The sequence below is a fragment of the Salmo trutta genome, unplaced genomic scaffold (genome assembly GCF_901001165.1).
Source record: "Salmo trutta unplaced genomic scaffold, fSalTru1.1, whole genome shotgun sequence".
Classification (NCBI taxonomy): domain Eukaryota; kingdom Metazoa; phylum Chordata; class Actinopteri; order Salmoniformes; family Salmonidae; genus Salmo; species Salmo trutta.
Window position 1 is genome coordinate 382909 of NW_021822554.1, and position 17665 is coordinate 400573.

Here is a 17665-nt window from a genome sequence, read left to right on the forward strand (position 1 = left end):
AGGGCCCTATAGGCCCACAGTAGTGCACTAATATAGGGAATAGGGTGCCATTTGGGACTAACAAGAGTCCGTGGAGCATACAATATAATACCATTTAACATATTACAAAATAAAAATACTATTTTATATTGAAATAAAATTAAATAACGTGATGCAGTGGAATCATCTCAATATTCCCTAATCTATTCCTTTAGAACCTGGAACCAATAGAGCCTCAAAACTCTGATCTCTGTACAATTGAGTGTTGTGATTCTTCCTGATTTAATTAGGCATTTGACCATTTTATCCTCTATTCAAATAGAATTGAAACTGACCTAGCTATCTCCTAGCCAAAATCCCGATCACATCCCTGATAAAGGTTCTCATAGAATTTCTTGCTGTACCCTAACCTTATTTCTCTCTACTATAACCAGCCTCTCACAGTCCATTACCATCAGCAGCTCTGTGTTAATGCACTGACAGAACCTTCCGGAGTGTTCTACAGCCTGAGTGTTCTAATCAATACCACTCGAGGCTTTTAACTGTAAAAAGCAGAGCTCTCTTCTGTCCTCCCTGACTCTCTCCTCCATCATAGGTAAAGGAGGCCGTCTCACCCTGTAGTGTAGCTTGACCCTGGTCAAGGGTTGCATTCAAATTCAAGATGGCATCATTTGTTATGTACAGCATAACACGTTTACTGTGCTTTTTCCTTCACCTACTGACTTCACACAGCACTCCATGGTGACGATATGAATTAGGAATCCCATTCCTAGTGGAATGAGTAGCATACCAGTAGTACTGCTTAAAAATACATCATACAGAATCATATTTCATAATGTTTGTGTTGATCAATAAGTGGTGGAAATTAAAAATTAAAAAACAGATACTTAGTAACCTTTTGACCAATAAGTCGATGGAATGTGTTAATATATTATTGAATTACATTGACATGTCATTCAATATGTTTGATTCATGTTTGGCCATATTCATATACAACAAGTCCAGTTTCCTTCCAGATCCAACCAGTATCAACCAGTCATCAAAATAAAAAAAGGTCTGATGTCAAAACTCATTACAGATGCAGTTGACATGACAACAAAACAGTATTCTAAAATAAGATGAATTTGAAAACAGTTAAATCATGTCTGGGGTTTTATGTTAGGAGGGTAAAAAGAGGTCAAACAACAATGTAAACTGGACTCTTAGGGTTGGAGTGTAGGGAGAATTTTGGGGTCTGGAATTAGAAGTTGCCCCTAACCACAGATCAAGGATCAGACTACACTACTTTTAGCCAGAGCTCATGGCATCCTATTCCCTACATAGTACACTACTTTTAACCAGAGCTCATGGCATCCTATTCCCTACATAGTACACTACTTTTAACCAGAGCTCATGGCATCCTATTCCCTACATAGTACACTACTTTTAACCAGAGCTCATGGCATCCTATTCCCTACATAGTACACTACTTTTAACCAGAGCTCATGGCATCCTATTCCCTACATAGTACACTACTTTTAACCAGAGCTCATGACATCCTATTCCCTACATAGTACACTACTTTTAACCAGAGCTCATGACATCCTATTCCCTACATAGTACACTACTTTTAACCAGAGCTCATGGCATCCTATTCCCTACATAGTACACTACTTTTAACCAGAGCTCATGGCATCCTATTCCCTACATAGTACACTACTTTTAACCAGAGCTCATGGCATCCTATTCCCTACATAGTACACTACTTTTAACCAGAGCTCATGGCATCCTATTCCCTACATAGTACACTACTTTTAACCAGAGCTCATGGCATCCTATTCCCTACATAGTACACTACTTTGGAAATAATCTGCCATTTGGAACACGTCCATATCCGTCCCTAGAACTGTGGTTACAAACAGCTTCTACCTCCTCTGCTGTCACTTGGGAGAGGAGATGTTGCAGGTAGCCTGAGTGCCAGTCTGTTTGTGCTATCATGCCTACGGTTTGTGTCATCCCAAACATGGAGATGGCACAAACAGATCTGCTACCAGGCTATTGTAGGGGGTCTCACTCCCCTTGGTCGTCATGGGTTACTTCCGTTTGCTCTTGTTGTCGGTGGTTTGGAACACGCTGGAGGCCGACATGAGGTTCTCGATGTACTGGCCTAGTACCTGGTTCTCCGACTTCAACTTCAGGTTCTCCTCTTTGACCGCATCCACACGTGCTGAAAGGTCTGGAACAGAGGTACGGAACTTAGAACTAGACAGACCAGTGTTTCCCCTAGATAATTATTTTTAAGGCTGAGTTTGACAGGGGAGGCCACCCCGCCTAAGTAATGATAAATGAAACGCCGATACAGAAACAGAAGCCTCCTGATAGTTTATTCCACATCAATGCAAAATACTCCTCCCTGCCAGACTAGACTGAATGTTTAGCAGCACCAGACTGCTGTATTATGGTAGATTTAAACATCCCAAATGGAACCCTATTCCCTACACAGTGCACTACATTTGACCAGGGCCCATAGGGAATAGGGTGCCATTTTGGACAACACCTTAAATCCATCCGAGTCAGGAAGGGAGTAGCTGTATTAGCCTCACAGAGAGGATGAGAGGGTGGCTCAGTCAGAGTAACACACTAAACTGTGTTGGAGATAGAGTGGACAGATACAATCAGAGACCCATTTAGGAGCTCCATTAACACAACTGGAGCATCACTGATCACCTCACTGACAGAGAGGAGATACATGAACACACCTTCCACTGTGGAACAGAGAGGAGATACATGAACACACCTTCCACTGGAACAGAGAGAGGAGATACATGAACACACCTTCCACTGGAACAGAGAGGAGATGCATGAACACACCTTCCACTGGAACAGAGAGAGGAGATACATGAACACACCTTCCACTGGAACAGAGAGAGGAGATACATGAACACACCTTCCACTGGAACAGAGAGAGGAGATACATGAACACACCTTCCACTGGAACAGAGAGAGGAGATACATGAACACACCTTCCACTGGAACAGAGAGAGGAGATACATGAACACACCTTCCACTGGAACAGAGAGAGGAGATACATGAACACACCTTCCACTGGAACAGAGAGAGGAGATACATGAACACACCTTCCACTGTGGAACAGAGAGAGGAGATACATGAACACACCTTCCACTGTGGAACAGAGAGAGGAGATACATGAACACACCTTCCACTGGAACAGAGAGAAGAGATACATGAACACACCTTCCACTGTGGAACAGAGAGAGGAGATACATGAACACACCTTCCACTGGAACAGAGAGAGGAGATACATGAACACACCTTCCACTGGAACAGAGAGGAGATACATGAACACACCTTCCACTGGAACAGAGAGAGGAGATACATGAACACACCTTCCACTGGAACAGAGAGAGGAGATACATGAACACACCTTCCACTGGAACAGAGAGGAGATACATGAACACACCTTCCACTGGAACAGAGAGAGGAGATACATGAACACACCTTCCACTGGAACAGAGAGAGGAGATACATGAACACACCTTCCACTGGAACAGAGAGAGGAGATACATGAACACACCTTCCACTGGAACAGAGAGAGGAGATACATGAACACACCTTCCACTGTGGAACAGAGAGAGGAGATACATGAACACACCTTCCACTGTAGAACAGAGAGAGGAGATACATGAACACACCTTCCACTGTGGAACAGAGAGGAGATACATGAACACACCTTCCACTGGAACAGAGAGAGGAGATACATGAACACACCTTCCACTGGAACAGAGAGAGGAGATACATGAACACACCTTCCACTGGAACAGAGAGAGGAGATACATGAACACACCTTCCACTGGAACAGAGAGAGGAGATACATGAACACACCTTCCACTGGAACAGAGAGAGGAGATACATGAACACACCTTCCACTGTGTAACAGAGGAGATACATGAACACACCTTCCACTGTAACAGAGAGAGGAGATACATGAACACACCTTCCACTGGAACAGAGAGAGAGGTGTGTTTCCTTCCAGTGTGTGTAAGAGAGAGGTGTGTTACCTTCCAGTGTGTGTAACAGAGAGAGGTGTGTGTTACAGAGAGAGATGTTACCTTCCAGTGTGTGTTACAGAGAGAGGTGTGTGTTAGAGAGAGATGTGTGTTACCTTCCAGTGTGTGTTACAGAGAGAGGTGTGTGTTACAGAGAGAGATGTGTGTTACAGAGAGAGATGTGTGTTACCTTCCAGTGTGTGTAACAGAGAGAGAGATGTGTGTTACAGAGAGAGATGTTACCTTCCAGTGTGTGTTGTAGCTCCAGCACCTGGTTGATGAGCCTCGTCTTCTCCTCCATCTCTACCTGGTTCTCCATGTCTCCTGACAAACACAACAAACTATATTACTGAACACACACTATATTACTGGACACACACATGTAAACAATCAGACAATACAGACAGACACAACCAGAGGATGTGTTGTTGTTCATGGCATTACCATCCATGTCACAGTTCATGGTGAAGTCCTCGTTGTCCTGTTTGGTATGCAGGACTGCAGTTCCTCTGTCCACTGTACGTAGACACACACACATATCAAGGTGAGAAAAAAATATAGTTAGCTACCATCATATGATTTTTGTTAAATAAAAATGTATAACTAGGTAAGTAAATTAAGAACAAATTATTATTTACAATGACGGCCTACCCCGGCCAAACCCTAAGCAGGATGACACTGGGCCAATTGTGCGCCGACCTATAAGACTCCCAATCATGGCCGGTGGTGATACAGCCTGGAATCGAACCAGGGTCTGTAGTGACGCCTCTAGCACTGAGATGCAGTGCCTTAGACCACTGCGCCACAAGGGTCCAAAACAACGTAACATGTGCGGGAAATGGCATTGCAGGAGCACTGCCATCTCATTCAAAGTGACCTCATCTGTCTCGATCTAAAAAACTGTTAGTCTCCAACTAACGGTCCCCAGTTAACTCCTCGACCTCTCTAACGGACTATTCATTCAAATAACGCGGATAAAGGTAGCTAGCTAGATGTGTGAACAACAGTACTGTACGTTAGCTGGCTACCATCATCCAAATACCCAAACAAGAAGACAGAGGAAGCCATAACAGGCCAAGATAACAAGTGATGCTAGCTGTCTCTCTAGCTAACGTTACGGTAGCTAAACAACAACACACCCATGACCAGGCAGCTAGCTAGCTGGTAAGTTAGCATAGCGGCAAGCTAATGTTAGCCACCTAGCTGTTTCATACGATATGCTAACATTTTACAGAGAAGCAGGGATACCGAGAAGAAAACGACTACTGTAGCTAACTACCGGCTGTCAAATTAATAACCGCGATATTATGTTAGCTTATGTACATAGCTAACTCGTAGTTAATCAGAATGCTTTTTACAGTACAGTAGCAAGTTAAACAGCTAAAATCTCAGAAATCTGTCAAATCCGTACATCTCAATAACTACAAGCCTAGCCACGTAGTGTCGTTCTATTTCTGAAATGTCAGTCACTTACCCTTCGATATAATAACAATATTGTGTGGAAACCTTAGCCGGTTTGTGTGGATAACGTTATTAGCTGCTAGACGACACTGCGGATTTCCATGTATGACAGTCTGCGACGGGAAGTCCTCACACACGTTCACATTAGCTGGGTGTAGGGGTCGGCGCGGCCGATAGGGGGAGCCAGCGGCGCGGCGGATAGGGGGAGCCAGCGGCGCGGCCGATAGGGGGAGCCAGCGGCGCGGCCGATAGGGGGAGCCAGCGGCGTCCGATAGGGGGAGCCAGCGGCGCGGCCGATAGGGGGAGCCAGCGGCGTCCGATAGGGGGAGCCAGCGGCGCGGCCGATAGGGGGAGCCAGCGGCCGATAGGGGGAGCCAGCGGCGCGGCGGATAGGGGGAGCCAGCGGCCGATAGGGGGAGCCAGCGGCGCGGCGGATAGGGGGAGCCAGCGGCGCGGCCGATAGGGGGAGCCAGCGGCCGATAGGGGGAGCCAGCGGCCGATAGGGGGAGCCAGCGGCGCGGCCGATAGGGGGAGCCAGCGCAATGCACACAGCCACAGGTGGTGTCAAAATAATGACGACATTTATTGGGCCCCGTAACAATATGCTTGTATGACCTCATTCCCTCCTCTTGTCTACTTGCTCCTTCCACTAGATGTAGACTAGTAGTCTGATGAAGGGAAAACATGAAGGACATTTGATATCTGATAGGTGTGGCAGCACTGTGTGCAGGTTGTATCTGTTTGTGTGCACATGCATGCCTGAGTATTCCATTTAATTTGTATTCTGTTCTTCACTATAGTACAGCCTCAGACGCCTTAAACACACACACACACACAGGGACGGAAATCCCGGGGGGGACGTCCCCCCCATCCTGGGAAAAATATGATTTGTCCCCCCAAATATATCACTGAAACATAACTATGTAATTTAAATAATATTAATAATACGGAATGAAAGCAATTGTGCTGATTATAGACACTTAAAAGCGCGTTTTTAACCTCTCTAGGGTAGGTGGGACGAAATCGTCCCAACTACGTAACAGCCAGTGGAATCCTGTGGCGCGATATTCAAATACCTTAGAAATGCTATTACTTCAATTTCTCAAACATATGACTATTTTACACCATTTTAAAGACAAGACTCTCGTTAATCTAACCACACTGTCCGATTTCAAAAAGGCTTTACAGCGAAAGCAAAACATTAGATTATGTCAGCAAAGTACCCAGCCAGAAATAATCAGACACCCATTTTTCAAGCTAGCATATAATGTCACATAAACCCAAATCACAGCTAAATGCAGCACTAACCTTTGATGATCTTCATCAGATGACACTTCTAGGACATTATGTTATACAATACATGCATGTTTTGTTCAATCAAGTTCATATTTATATCAAAAACCAGCTTTTTACATTAGCATGTGACGTTCAGAACTAGCATACCCCCCGCAAACTTCCGGTGAATTTACTAAATTACTCACGATAAACGTTCACAAAAAACATAACAATTATTTTAAGAATTATAGATACAGAACTCCTCTATGCACTCGCTATGTCCGATTTTAAAATAGCTTTTCGGTGAAAGCACATTTTGCAATATTCTAAGTAGATAGCCCGGCATCACAGGGCTAGCTATTTACACGCCCACCAAGTTTAGCCCTCACCAAAGTCAGATTTACTATAAGAAAAAATGTTATTACCTTTGGTGTTCTTTGTCAGAATGCACTCCCAGGGCTTCTACTTCAATAACAAATGTTGGTTTGGTCCCAAATAATCCATAGTTATATCCAAATAGCGGCGTTTTGTTTGTGCGTTCAAGACACTATCCGAAAGGGTAAATAAGGGTTATGCGCCCGACGCGTTTCGTGACAAAAAATGTCTAAATATTCCATTACCGTACTTCGAAGCATGTCAACCGCTGTTTAAAATCAATTTTTATGCAATTTTTCTCGTAAAAAAGCAATAATATTCCGACCGGGAATCTGTGTTTTAGTTCAAAGAGAGAGAAAGTAAAAACATGAGGTCGCCCCGTGCACGCGCCTCAGTCTGATGGTCCTCTGATCGGCCACTTACCAAAGGCGCTAATGTTTTTCAGCCAGCGGCTGGAATTAATTCTTTCAGCTTTTTCCCGTGTTCTGAGAGCCTATGGGAGCCGTAGGAAGTGTCACGTTACAGCAAAGATCCTACATTTTCAATAAACAGAGCCAAGAAGCTCAAGGAATGGTCAGAGAGGGTACTTCCTGTTTGGAATCTTCTCAGGTTTTTGCCTGCCATATGAGTTCTGTTATACTCACAGACACCATTCAAACAGTTTTAGAAACTTTAGGGTGTTTTCTATCCAAAGCCGATAATTATATGCATATTCTAGCAGTGGTAATAACCAGATTAAATCGGGTACGTTTTTTATCCGGCCGTGTAAATACTGCCCCCTAGCCCTAACAGGTTTTAAGTTTCAAAAGATTGCGACCCCCTCACCCTTTGCCTCACAATGGTTTGATCCACTGCCAGTTCCTTAGCTTGCTAGGTAACGTAGAGGTCGTATCTACTGTCTGAAAGGCACTCAATGCACGTAACTGACGTGAGGTTAATCCAGTCAATCGCGCACACACACTAGCTGAATATGCAGAGCTAGCGCGCAAATATTAACTATTAAGCTAGCTAGTACCTATTCCATTTATGTGGCGTCGTCAAAGATGGAATCTTTGCTATCGTCAATTTATTCCAAGATCAACATGCATGTAAGTTAGTGCTTCAAAGTCCCTGTGATAAGGTTAGCGATAAACTGAACAGAACTACACTCTCTTCTACCATTGTTTTAAATATATTTAATGGTCTCGTTGCAAAAGCTAAATTGTCGCAAGGGAACTTTTATTTATATATTTTATTTCACCTTTATTTAACCCGGTGTAACGCCCTGGCCATAGAGAGGGGTTTTTTGTTCTTTATTTTGGTTAGGCCAGGGTGTTACATTGGGTGGGCGTTCTATGTTCCTTTTTTCTATGTTTTGGTATTTCTTTGTTTTGGGCCGTGTGTGGCTCCCAATCAGGCACAGCTGAAGCTCGTTGCTGCTGATTGGGAGTCACACATAAGGAGCATGTTTTTCCTTTGGGTTTTGTGGGTAATTGTTTCTGTTTGAGTATTTGCCTAACAGGACTGTTTGCTGTCGTTTTGTTCATTTTGTAGTGTTCTCTTGTTTGTTTGAATTAAAATTCTAATGATGAGCACATCCTCTGCTGCACCTTGGTTCCCTCTTACAGACAGCCGTTACAGAATTACCCACCAACAACGGACCAAGCAGCAGAGGAAGGAGCAGCACAAGGAGAGGCACCAGGAGAAAAGCTATCTGGAGTCATGGACTTGGGAGGAAATCCTGGATGGGAAAGGACCATGGGCTCAAGCTGGGGATTATCGCCGCCCGCAGTGGGAGATCGAGGCGGCGAGAGCTGAGAGGCGCTGGTACGAGGCAAGGGAGCTCAACGGACACGGGAGGCAGCCCCACAATTTTTTTGGGGGGGGGCACACGGGGAGATTGGCAGAGTCAGGTGGTAGACCTAAGCCAACTCCCCGTGCTTACCGGAAGCAGCGTGGTACTGGTAGGACACCGTGTTATGCTGTGGAGCGCACGGTGTCCCCAGTGCGCGTTCAAAGCCCGGTGCGCTACATACCAGCCCCCCGCAAGTGCCATGCGAGTGCAGGCATCGAGCCAGGGCGGATGGTGCCAGCTCAGCGCGTCTGGTCTCCAGTGCGCCTCCTCGGTCCAGGTTATCCTGCGCCGGCGTTGCGCACTGTGTCTCCAGAGCGCTGGGAGGGTCCAGTTCCCCCAATGCCTGCTCTCCGCCTGTGCCGGGCCAAAGTGGGCTTTCAGCCTGGAGTGTGGGTAAAGAGTGTCCGTACCAGAACTCCAGTGCTCCCCCACAGCCCGGTTTATCCTGTGCCTCCTCCTCGGACCAGGCCTCCAGTGGGTCTCCCCATCCTGGTCCATCCTGTGCCACCTCCCAGGACCAGGCCTCCAGTGGGTCTCCCCATCCTGGTCCATCCTGTGCCACCTCCCAGGACTAGGCCTCCAGTGGGTCTCCCCATCCTGGTCCGTCCTGTGCCACCTCCCAGGACTAGGCCTCCAGTGGGTCTCAACTGTCCTGAACTGCCAGAGTGGCCAGGGACGCCCGCCAGCCCGGTGAGTCCTGTGCCTACGCCTAGGGCCAGGCCTCTGTCATGTCTCCCCAGCCTGGTGAATCCTGGGTCAGTGCCGTCGGAGCAGCCAGGGTCGCCCGCCAGCCGGGCGCAGCCAGGGTCGCCCGCCAGCCGGGCGCAGCCAGGGTCGCCCGCCAGCCGGGCGCAACCATCGCCGGCCGCCAGCCGGGCGCAACAAGGGTCGCCCGCCAGCCGGGCGCAACCATCGCCGCCCGCCAGCCGGGCGCAGCCAGGGTCGCCCGCCAGCCGGGCGCAACCATCGCCGGCCGCCAGCCGGGCGCAACAAGGGTCGCCCGCCAGCCGGGCGCAACCATCGCCGCCCGCCAGCCGGGCGCAGTCAGCGTCGCCCACCAGACCTTCGGCGCGGCCAGGTGCGCCACCTAAGAGGGCGACGTCAAGGGTGGAGCAGAGGCCACGTCCCGCACCTGAGCCGCCGCCGTAAGAAGGCCCACCCGGACCCTCCCCTTCAGAGTCAGGTTTTGCGGCCGGAGTCCGCACCTTTGGGGGGGGGTACTGTAACGCCCTGGCCATAGAGAGGGGTTTTTTGTTCTTTATTTTGGTTAGGCCAGGGTGTTACATTGGGTGGGCGTTCTATGTTCCTTTTTCTATGTTTTGGTATTTCTTTGTTTTGGGCCGTGTGTGGCTCCCAATCAGGCACAGCTGAAGCTCGTTGCTGCTGATTGGGAGTCACACATAAGGAGCATGTTTTTCCTTTGGGTTTTGTGGGTAATTGTTTCTGTTTGAGTATTTGCCTAACAGGACTGTTTGCTGTCGTTTTGTTCATTTTGTAGTGTTCTCTTGTTTGTTTGAATTAAAATTCTAATGATGAGCACATCCTCTGCTGCACCTTGGTTCCCTCTTACAGACAGCCGTTACACCCGGGTAGCAAAGATTATAGCAAACACCACTGAAGTGGTGCTCGCTAGCTTTGCAAATTCAGCTATTGTTAGAAGCCAGCCAATATGAAACAAACGATTAAAATTACAAAAGGTTGCAGCATATGTTGTGTAAATGGTGAACTCATACAGCTGTCAACTCTTGTCACTGCAATCCGTTTCACATTTGCTAGCTACCTTTTAGATCGAAGCCCATATAGAATGATAGAAGATAAGATGATAGAAGCCCATCTCCTACTGTAAATAACCTACATACTGTGTGTGTGAAGCCAGCCAGGTAGAAAAATAGCAGAAAAAAGACGGACATCAGAGTATTTTTCAGTACACCAAAACGCAAAGTAAGAACCCTAGTAGCCTAATATCTCAAAGACTAGTTGATAAAATGTTCATAAGAAAGAAATGAAATTCTAATGGAAATGTTTCACAATGATGTCATTAGGCAGAGCAGGCAACAGATGGCACACAGACAGCAGAGTTGGGGACAGATATGCAGGGACAGACTGGCAGAAACAGGGAGTCTCAGGTAAGTCTTTGTTTGGCAACATTATGAAAGGTTCTCAATTTTTTTAACTTGTAAAATAGGAACATAATTGGAAAATGCCATGGATACCCCCACTCTCATCTTAAACTGGTGACTGAACTAAGATTTGTTAAAGGCAATGGTATTGCTGTTGTGATTAGTTGTGTAGTTTTGGGTACCGGTAGTTAGGAGTACGGCAAACACCTTATTTCTTTGGTTCCTCAATATACATTTACCATATTACAATGTAGGCTATGTGTTACAGCACTACTTTTGGTGTCCCCCTCAAGAATTGCTCTTGAGAAAATGTAATGTAATTGTCCCCTCCAAAGTTGATATCAGATTTTCGCCCCTGCACACACACACACTGCAGCTCTGACAGTCTCTCGGTCACTCCCTTAGTGGTGAACTACACAGGCTAGCGGTGCAGCAGCAGTTGGCAAGGCTCGACCACACACACTAGACACACCGTATCACAGCCACCAGGATCAGTGTGCTTGGTTACTCTCTGCTCTGAGCTCCACTTTGAAGGGTTTATATGTCTCCTTCTGTCTGCAGCTAAGACTAACCCAGGTGAGGCTGTTGCTTGGCCAACCCTACCCAGTCTGTACCTCCAGTCCTAGGGTTCTGTAGGTTATAGTGCCTCTATGTTCTGTAGGTTATGGTACCTCTATGTTCTGTAGGTTATAGTACCTCTATGTTCTGTAGGTTATGGTACCTCAGTGTTCTGTAGGTTAAAGTACCTCTATGTTCTGTAGGTTATGGTACCTCAGTGTTCTGTAGGTTATAGTACCTCAGTGTTCTGTAGGTTATAGTACCTCAGTGTTCTGTAGGTTATAGTACCTCAGTGTTCTGTAGGTTATGGTACCTCTATGTTCTGTAGGTTATAGTACCTCTATGTTCTGTAGGTTATAGTACCTCAGTGTTCTGTAGGTTATAGTACCTCAGTGTTCTGTATGTTATAGTACCTCAGTGTTCTGTAGGTTATAGTACCTCAGTGTTCTGTAGGTTATGGTACCTCTATGTTCTGTAGGTTATAGTACCTCAGTGTTCTGTAGGTTATAGTACCTCAGTGTTCTGTAGGTTATGGTACCTCAGTGTTCTGTAGGTTATGGTACCTCTATGTTCTGTAGGTTATGGTACCTCAGTGTTCTGTAGGTTAAAGTACCTCTATGTTCTGTAGGTTATGGTACCTCTATGTTCTGTAGGTTATAGTACCTCAGTGTTCTGTAGGTTATGGTACCTCTATGTTCTGTAGGTTATGGTACCTCTATGTTCTGTAGGTTATAGTACCTCTATGTTCTGTAGGTTATGGTACCTCTATGTTCTGTAGGTTATAGTACATCTATGTTCTGTAGGTTATAGTACCTCTATGTTCTGTAGGTTATGGTACCTCTATGTTCTGTAGGTTATAGTACCTCTATGTTCTGTAGGTTATAGTACCTCTATGTTCTGTAGGTTAGACCCAGATTGTGTGTGACTCTGAATTTCTATGGAATGCAGGTAGTTCCTTGTCTGATTGTTCAGAATAATTCTCTACAGGACTCAACAGAGTAAAAGGTGTTACACCTCGCTCTGTCTCTCTGGGGGAACGTGGCTTTACAGTGTGTTTGTGTCTGTCTGTCTGGGGGAACGTGGCTTTACAGTGTGTCTGTCTGTGTCTCTGTCTCTCTGGGGGAATGTGGCTTTACAGTGTGTCTGTCTGTGTCTCTCTGGGGGAATGTGGCTTTACAGTGTGTCTGTCTGTGTCTCTGTCTCTCTGGGGGAATGTGGCTTTACAGTGTGTCTGTCTGTGTCTCTGTCTCTCTGGGGGAACGTGGCTTTACAGTGTGTCTGTCTGTGTCTCAGTCTCTCTGGGGGAACGTGGCTTTACAGTGTGTGTGTGTGTGTGTGTGTGTGTGTGTGTGTGGTTTCCTGGAAACAAGGGTGGCTTAACTTAGCCCTTTGGCTCAACTTACCCCACTCTCTCCTATAGGTGTGTGTAGGTGAATGGACAGAGCTACTAGCTTTGCAATTAAAGGTGAGTTTGTCTTACCTGTAGGTCTGTCATCAGCTAGGGAGATGTTAGTGAAACTCCCGTCCTCTTCTTCCAGCTCTGCTTCCATGACCGGACTGGAGTTTTCCCTGAGTCACCCTTTTAGTTTATTTTTCTCTGTGGACTCTGGTCTCTAGCCTAAACATTCTATTCTCTGTGGACTCTGGTCTCTAGCCTAAACATTCTATTCTCTGTGGACTCTGGTCTCTAGCCTAAACATTCTATTCTCTGTGGACTCTGGTCTCTAGCCTAAACATTCTATTCTCCCTGGACTCTGGTCTCTAGCCTAAACATTCTATTCTCCCTGGACTCTGGTCTCTAGCCGAAACATTCTATTCTCCCTGTCTGCCTGTTTTTCCCTACCTCACTCCTTCTTTCTCTCCTTATCGTTTGACTCTTTTCTCACAGTTTATACATTTGTTTTCTCATCTCTCTCTCTCTCTCTCTCTCTCTCTCTCTCTCTCTCTCTCTCTCTCTCTCTCTCTCTCTCTCTCTCTCTCTCTCTCTCTCTCTCTCTCTCTCTCTCTCTCTCTCTCTCTCTCTCTCTCTCTCTCTCTCTCTCTCTCTCTCTCTCTCTCTCTCTCTCTCTCTCTCTCTCTCTCTCTCTCTCTCTCTCTCTCTCTCTCTCTCTCTCTCTCTCTCTCTCTCTCTCTCTCTCTCTCTCTCTCTCTCTCTCTCTCTCACCTGTTCCCGTCGGGCGGCTTGCTCCCTCTCCTTCTCCTTCTGAATTATTTATGTTGTCACGGTTACCTGCCCAGAAAACCTTGGTTACTGGACAGGCGGCAGGTGACACTAGTTTTGTCCTGGGAAGCAGTTGCTGATTGGCTCATAAAGGTTTCAAAGTTCAGGGAGAGTTATTTGTTGGTTGAAAAGAAACACAAAACACTCAAGTGCCATAAACACACACACACACACTTACCTTTCCCCATACTCACTTGGTCACACATTAACTAGAGAAGGGCACTAAGTACAGAGAGGTAAAGAGCCAGCAAACAGCTGCACCCTCTTTCTACACTCCTCCCTCTCTCTCTCTCTCTCTCTCTCCCTTGCTCTCTTTCTCTCTCTCTCTCTCTCTCTCTCTCTCTTTCTCTCTCTCTCAATTCAATTTCAATTCAATTGAAGGGCTTTATTGGCATGGGAAACATATGTTAACATTGCCAAAGCAAGTGAAGTAGATAATAAACAAAAGTGAAATAAACAATAAGAATGAACAGTAAACATTACACTCACAGACGTTCCAGGAAAAAGGAAACCGCACACTGGTCTTGAGAGTATCACTGATCTTTAATAAACTTTACGTATCGGCCTCATGGCTTTTGTGAGTTTTTTAAAAAATTAGCACCCTTTTGTAGACCTATCCCCAGCCACATCCGTTCCACCATGGAAATGGGTTGGAGGTGGAGGAAAAACAAATAAGTGCTACCAAATATAACAATATGCATTTCATAAATATTCAAATAAAGTGTGTAAATAAGACGTATTACAGTTTTTCTCAATTGCTAAAACACTAAAACCCATTGGCTGAACAAAGTTCTCAGTTGCCTGGACTCATTTAGCTAATTATGCAGTCTGTTGTCAATACCTTAAACCATTTCACATGGTAAAACACAATTTACAGATCTCACTTAGACTTTTCAGAAAAACTCTAAACACATTCTCATTCTCAAAACACATTCTGCACTCTAATGCACATGTCATCCATACTGGTAAACACAAGTGGCAACAATCAAATACAAATAGAGAACACATGTCATTGATTGAACACAACCACTCAAAATTGATTTAACCTGTTTCAAATGATGCGACACAACCAATATACGCCAGTTCAAAGAGCAAACAGGTTGTTGAAGGTGGGAAGGAGAAAGTCTGAGAATGGATAGAAGAAACAATGTGAGAGGACGAGAACGAGTGCGTATGCGAGGTGGGCGACGAGGAGGAAGAGGAGGGCAAGAACGAGGAAGAGGAGGACGAAGAAGAAGAGGAAGACAAAGAGTGGAAATATCTGATGAAATTCGAGCAACAGTTATAGACCATGTTCTTGTCCATGGACTGACAAGGAGGGAAGCAGGACTTAGAGTGCAACCCAATTTGAGCCGATTTTCTGTGTCCACCATAGTAAGGACATTCAGAGAAGAGAACAGGTACAGTATACTACTGTATTTTTGTAATTGCAAATTTACTGTACTACACTATATGCAGCTGTTTCAGTAGACATTTGTAAAGTTAATCACTGTATGTATTGTACTGCATGAATATGTTTTGTAACTGCACAACTACTTTTTGTAGAATTGCAAGGCTGCAGGTGGAAGGACAGCTATATTCACTCGGGAGCAAGAGGCCGTTATAGTAGGCATGGTCCTTCAAGATAATGCAATAGGACTCAGAGAAATCCAGGAACGAGTGATACAAGACAACACACACTTCCAGGGGATCGACAGTGTGAGCATTTCCACTATTGACCGTGTCCTCCATCGTAACAGGATGCGAATGAAACAAGTACACAGAGTACCTTTTGAGCGCAACTCACCAAGGGTGAAAGAACTGTGAGCTCAGTATGTGCAAGTAAGTGTACATTCAGAAACATTTACTGTAATCCAGATTGTCTACAGTACTAACACATACTATGTGAATGACATTACTCTTCAGTACATACAATGTATGTGAATCAGAAGTGCATACAGTAGGCCTAATTGTACTCTACAGTATAGCACTGTCTCTGTACATACAGTATATTGTATTTCTACACAGACAATATTTGACTTGGAATCCTTGGACAGACCCCATGAGTTCATCTTTGTCGATGAAGCAGGCTTCAATCTGACAAAGAGGAGAAGGAGAGGCCGAAACATGATTGGACAGCGGGCCATTGTTGAAGTCCCTGGTCGACGAGGTGGCAATGTCACAATCTGTGCTGCTATCAGCAACCATGGTGTTCTACATCACCATGTTACACTCGGGCCATATAACACCCAGCACCTTCTAAGATGTATTGCCAATCTAAGAGATATTTTATTTGAGCAGCAGGTTCAAGAGCAGCAGGGTCAAGAACTAAATGAGAATCCCATTCCCACCTATGTGATAGTGTGGGACAATGTCAGTTTCCACCGAGCTGCTCAGGTAAGGGAATAGTTTAACATCAATGGGCAGTTTATGAACTTGTACCTCCCTCCATACTCGCCTTTCCTGAATCCGATTGAGGAGTTTTTCTCCTCTTGGAGATGGAAAGTGTATGATAGACAACCCTACACCAGAGTAAATCTGCTGCAAGCCATGGATTTAGCCTGTGGTGATATAGGTGAGGAATCATGTCAGGGCTGGATACGGCACACAAGAGGCTTCTTCCCCCGTTGCCTCAGGAGAGACAATATTGCTTGTGATGTGGACGAAGTGCTCTGGCCTGACCCAGCCCAAAGACAAGAAGAAGCACATTGATCACATGTTTACTCCTTTGATTTTTGTCCCTTTTAGTATTGTACACTGTAGTACAGTGCATTGTAGGCTGTATACTGTACAATGGACAAATTGTATGGCCCTGAACATTGTGCTTTCCATTTATTAACAGCACTGACTGCTCAATAGATTTTGACTGGTTGGAGGTTCATATCAACAAAGAACAAGAATTACAGTATCACAGAGACAAAGGACAAGTTTGTGAGATGCAGGGTTCAGTACTGTAAAAATAGGGGTACAAGGAGGAGGAAGAACAAAAAACAAAATTGCAAAGAGCAAAGCAGAGTAGTAATTTCTGATCAATTTTGAGCTACTATGATAGAACATGTTTTCGTTCATCAAAAGACAATGACGGAAAAATATGAGTATTTTTTTGGATTAAAAATGTACTTCTCCCTGAGAATTGTATGTTTTCAACAATGTGTTTTCTATTTTTCGGTGTATTGTTTACTGACTGCTTGAGAGCGTATACCATTTTGATCACTTTGTTTATGATTTGAGAGCAGTGTTTGATTTTGAACACAGGTAAAACTGTTTTGAGGCAAATGTTTCATTTTGCAAGAGGAGTCAGAGGTTATGTAAATAGTGCTTGAAGATGAGGTTTTGTGTTTAATGTTTTCAGGAAATGGAGCAAGGTTTCAGAAATTGTGTTTTAGCAATTGAGAAAAACTGTAAACACGTCTGTAAAACCACAATGAGGACATAACCTGCTCGGTAGGTCTTTCATTCATCATTGGGTACATCGTACGAAAAACATCAGAGTAATCTGAAATAGGGGCATAATTCATGTTCAAATTCACAACATAACATACATAGGCATTTCATCATTAAGACCTTTTGGAAATAATGTCTGGAGGGTGAAAATCCCAAAACATTCTCTTTTACTCAGAGTATTATTAATATCACCCCCCCTGTCTGATATCTTAACTTCTCTATGCCACAAAATCTAAAAGGTAGAAATGTCATGTTTTAGGTCATTAAAATGTACTGCGACTGGATAATCCCTGTCGTTTCTCCTGATTTAACTATTATGTTCACTGATTTTGAGAGAACGAGGTTTAACCTACATAGCAGAGCCCACACGGAC

At 45.0% G+C, this 17665-nt stretch overlaps 1 protein-coding gene across 3 annotated transcripts; it reads right to left on the bottom strand.

Annotated features, from left to right (window-relative positions):
- Positions 1-1950: 1950 nt before the first annotated feature.
- LOC115182595 (short coiled-coil protein B) lies at positions 1951-13587 on the bottom strand. Of its 3 annotated transcripts, none has more exons than XM_029744126.1 (4): positions 13129-13587; positions 4470-4541; positions 4269-4346; positions 1951-2194 (listed from the first exon to the last, which is right to left on the bottom strand). In XM_029744126.1, the coding sequence occupies exons 1-4, from the start codon at positions 13196-13198 to the stop codon at positions 2052-2054; spliced, it is 363 nt and encodes a 120-aa protein (XP_029599986.1). In that variant the 5' UTR covers positions 13199-13587; the 3' UTR covers positions 1951-2051. The 3 variants fall into 3 exon arrangements, with proteins under 3 accessions (XP_029599986.1, XP_029599985.1, XP_029599984.1); XM_029744125.1 differs by having other exon boundaries at positions 4269-4349; positions 13129-13583; XM_029744124.1 differs by lacking the exon at positions 13129-13587 and adding an exon at positions 5500-5659 and having other exon boundaries at positions 4269-4349.
- Positions 13588-17665: the final 4078 nt, after the last annotated feature.